Source organism: Ceratotherium simum, chromosome 34 (assembly GCF_057802395.1).
Source record: "Ceratotherium simum simum isolate JZ-2026a chromosome 34, ASM5780239v1, whole genome shotgun sequence".
Lineage (NCBI taxonomy): Eukaryota > Metazoa > Chordata > Mammalia > Perissodactyla > Rhinocerotidae > Ceratotherium > Ceratotherium simum.
In genome coordinates this window covers 19336286-19341015 of record NC_141933.1, presented here as the reverse complement: position 1 = coordinate 19341015, position 4730 = coordinate 19336286, and the positions used below count along the sequence as shown (strand labels likewise).

At 36.3% G+C, this 4730-nt stretch overlaps 1 protein-coding gene across 1 annotated transcript; it reads left to right on the top strand.

The window, feature by feature from the left end:
* Positions 1–933: 933 nt before the first annotated feature.
* LOC147912628 (olfactory receptor 5F1) lies at positions 934–1878 on the top strand. Its single transcript, XM_087423289.1, has one exon. It carries the CDS (start codon positions 934–936, stop codon positions 1876–1878), a length of 945 nt encoding a protein of 314 aa, XP_087279415.1.
* The last annotated feature ends 2852 nt before the right edge of the window (positions 1879–4730 follow it).

Genomic DNA, 4730 nt, shown 5'->3' with positions numbered 1-4730 from the left:
GTTATTCACTGCGGTGGACAGGTACTGTGTCTGCTACCACATGACACTAATTTTATAGTGTACTTGGTAATGAAAACGATCGTTTGCTTCACTTTTAAAACACTGCAAAGTCATTCTTAAGGATATGATAGATGTCAAAATATTGTTTATTTGAAATTTTCACTATTTTTACTGCTTGGGGTACACAAGAGCAATTTCTGGGAGGCGATGCCTAAATTTTGGAGTTGAAGAATAGACAGAGTGGTCTTTTTTTTGTTTTTTGTTTTTTTGTGAGGAAGATCAGCCCTGAGCTAACATCTGTCAATCCTCCTCTAATTTTTTTTTTTTTCTGCTGAGGATGACTGGCCCTGGGCTAACATCCACGCCCATCTTCCTCTACTTTATATGGGACGCCACCACAGCATGGCTTAACAAGTGGTGCGTCGGTGCGCACCCAGGATCCCAACCAGCGAACCCCGGGCCTCCGCAGTGGAGCACACGCACTTAACCGCTTGCGCCACCGGGCAGGCCCCCAGAGTGTTCTTGAGAATAAAAAAAAATGTATGAGTTAAACTCACACACTTGTTCAGAGAATGGGATAGATATTTCTATCCAAAATTGCATTTTGGATGTGGGCTGGTAGAGAAATAATAGAACAACATATGTTGCATTCGCAGAAGCTGAAGGGAAATATGTGGTCTTAGAGCAGAGACTGAGAGGCCTACAACCCAGATTCAGTAGAGAGAGTTGCTTAATAAATTCCAGTGCTTACCCATTTGCCCACTAGTTTCCCTCTTACTTCAGTCACTCTATTTACTATGCTATACTATCATAGGTGTTTTCCTTTTTTCCGTGTGTAAATAACCTCTTTATCATTTCTATTGTTTCCTGTAAGCTTTGCAGAGGGAAATATTTGCACCAAATGCAAGTATAAGCAAACTATATTTGTAATAAATGACCAGAAAAAATTATACTTTGCTGACTGAGTTCGTCCTGTTGGGATTAGCAGACACCCTGGAGCTACAGATTATCCTCTTTTTAATCTTTTTTGTGATTTACACACTCACAGTTTTGGGGAATGTTGGGATGATCCTCCTAATCAGGATTGAGTCTCGACTTCACACACCCATGTATTTCTTCCTCGCTAACCTGTCCTTTGTGGATGTTTGTTATTCATCCACCATCACCCCAAAGATGCTGGTAGACTTATTATCAGAGAAGAAAACCATCTCCTTTGCTGGCTGCTTCCTGCAGATGTACTTCTTCATCGCCTTGGCCACGACTGAGTGCATCCTCTTTGGGTTAATGGCCTATGACCGCTATGTGGCCATATGCAACCCTCTGCTTTACTCCTTGGTCATGTCCAGGGCTGTCTGCCTTCAAATGGCAGCAGGGGCTTTTGCAGCAGGATTGTTGAACTCCATGGTTAACACCAGTTATGTAAGCGGCTTGCCATTCTGCAGCTCCAATGTCATCCACCACTTCTTCTGTGACAGCCCTCCACTTTTTAAGCTCTCATGCTCTGACACACGCCTGAATGAAAGCATCTTTTCCACTTTTGCTGGTGTGAATATGGTCGGGGCTCTGCTGGTCATCCTCACCTCCTACTCCTACATTCTCTTCTCCATCTTTCGGATGCATTCAGAGGAGGGGAGGCGCAAAGCATTCTCCACATGTGCCTCTCACCTGACAGCTGTAATTCTGTTCTATTCCACCTCCATCTACACTTATCTGAGACCCAGTTCCAGCTACTCCCTGAACCAGGACAAAGTGGCTTCTGTGTTCTACACAGTGGTGATCCCCATGTTGAATCCTCTGATCTATAGCCTCAGGAATAAGGAAGTAAAGAAGGCTTTATGGATTGTAATTACTAGGAAAAGGATCCCTTCTTTTCTGTGATTATTTGGTTAATTTTCTCAACTAAATAGAGTAGTTAATGAGCTTTCAAAAACTAGTTCAAGCCTACAGTTGTTTATTAAATATTTTTTCTTTTTTGATTAGTCATGTTCTGTAATACTCAATTATATGTATTCAATTAGGTATAAGGTAAATTATCAAACCTATATAAGACAATAGAACTTTCATCTAATCATTCTATATTTTCACTGGGTCCTCAAAAATAGGGCTTCTTTGTAATGATATTTTAGTTAGAGAACAAAAGAGATTAAGTGTTTAGAGACAAAAGTCAGAATAGCACATGAAACTAGCCACATAGAATATTTGTAACTGTCCCTTTACTTTTTATCATGCATTCTTTTTCACCATTTATGATTTGTAAGAGATTATTATGTATTACAGATGTCAAAAGTGCTTTAAATTTAAAATAGATTTCCATTTTAATTTATTAAATTACCTGCTGGGGAGATATTTAAATCAAATTTCAGGACTATAGTTTTAATTGCAACTGTAAACCTCCCACCTTTTATTTCCCTTATCCCTTCCGTACACATACTTTCCCAAAGGATAAGTGTGAGATTGTGCAAATTGTGCAATTAAGAATATTGTTGTCTGCTTAAAATGCACCAATACAACAATTCTCCTTCTATTCCCTTTCCTTCTCCTTAAAAAGTTCCAATTCTTCTCTCACTTTCTCTCTTCCAGACTGACACATACATGCAAAGCAGCCTGCACACACATTCAGCTGCTGCAGAGAGTTTAATCAGTGCATTGTTCCAAAGGAGATAGATTAATGTTCAATGGATTAATCCAACACACATAATTTACAATAGGTTCATGGATTTCCTGCATATAGAAATCTTCTATAGATTGCCAATAAAAATCAATTAAAATTAATCTTGACATTAAAGCTAAGCATTATTAATACGGAAGTAGACAGGGAGTTAGCTTAGTAGAACTCTGGAGGAAACTGAGTGGAGGCCAGGGCTTGCTAAGAAGACAGCCACGCTTATAGCTTTTGGAGGGAAATTCCCCATGGCCCTTCCCTTACCCTTGCTGCTGAAGATGCCCCTGGTAGAAGTTGTGATGTTCAAGTCATCTGAGATGTGGCATAACTGACCTTATGGCCTGTCACAAAGAGGTCATCCAGCTTGACCATCCAATGTTTTTAATGCTTTACATAGGTGACCTTTGTCAGATGAAAGTTCATGGTGGCATTGGTGTTGTATCTGCACCTGTGGGCCCTGCTCTCACCCAACAGGTCCACAGTGGTTGCCTGACCTTGGACGCTCTGAAGAAGAATGATCAGACTGTTCTCAGAAATGGTTCTTTCTTTCACTGAGTGGCTCGCCTACATTCTTCTGCACCAGCTGGCTGCTCTTTGACTGGATTCTTTCTGCTTTCCCTGTCCTGTGTATTTAATGGAATCACGTATAGGACCAAGATATTTCACAAGTAAATAATAATATTGTATTCTTTCAATTAAATGCTTTAATTTTCAGTAAATCTTAGGAATACAAAGAATGTTTAGGAGAGGAAATCCATTTATTCTGAGATTTGGGTTTTTGGATATATCACATTTTAAGTCTTATTCTCTACTCTCTAATTCAGCTCTCCTACATCTAATTAATCTCGTTTACAAAGTCTACAAATATTTCCAACTTTTATGGAAATAACATTCTTTACTTTTTAATTCATTGAATATATGCTTGTTATGTAATATTTGATTATTTCTTTAACCCATCATTATTTGTGAATATATTTTTAAATTATCATATTTTCTTGCTTATTGTTCAATGAATTTATGTGAAAAATGTTCCATATATATTTATTTTCAAGTCAAATAAAATTTAAATTGTAAAAGCATTGAGACTTCTAATTATTGTATTGAGTGTGATTTTATCATTCTCTTCTTTCTCTAGAATCTGATATTTATTAAACCCTCCTCTATGAATGTAATATTATTTTTGACTCTTTGCTATACTATCTCTACTGCTTTCTGTTTTTCTAAATTTCCTAGTCTTTTATTGTGCTGGAACATTTACTGTTATCATATTCCCCAAATATATGCATATCAATCAATGTTTTGCCTTATTCAATGGTTTTTGAGTAATTTATTTATTAAAATTAATGAATGAAGTTTGAAATGTATGCCTTTAGGCTGTGTTTTAGTTAATATTTTCATCGGTTATTGGATGAGGTCAAATAGAGAACAGCTTACAAAACCTTTGAATGTCACAAAGTTGGAAAATAAGCAAACATGTTGGAAGGAGTGAAAGAGTCAATATTCAAGAAGCACAGGGATACAAATAAAGATGATGATAAAGACAAAGATGACAAACCAAAACAAGAAAAAGATGATGTTATTAATAGATGGAGTCCTGCATCTAGGCAGAAAAAAGTGCATACAAATAATTTGATATTAATATATAAAAATAATCTTGAATTTAATTTTTTAATGTAAACTAACATGGACAATGTAATTGTCTTGAATCTATTAAAAACAGGAAGTCACATATTTTGTAAACAATAAGTAGAGAAAAGCTAGTGCCAAGATTAAGTAAAGTGATAATCTCATTTAACTCACACTGGTCAAATAAAATCAAAGATAGTCTGTTAATTCATAGTCAGCACATTTCAAAGGACAGAGACAAACATTATGTCAAGAAGGTAATACCCATATGGTTGGGTACATGGGAAAAAAAAATCAAATACAAAGTAGTTGAATTCATGCGAGAATATGTAATCTGTAGAAGAGGAATACATAAAGAAATGTATTGAAAATATATAGCTTTTGTTAAATATATAGCTTTATTGAAATAATTTTGAAACAAATAGTTTAATTGAAAATACAT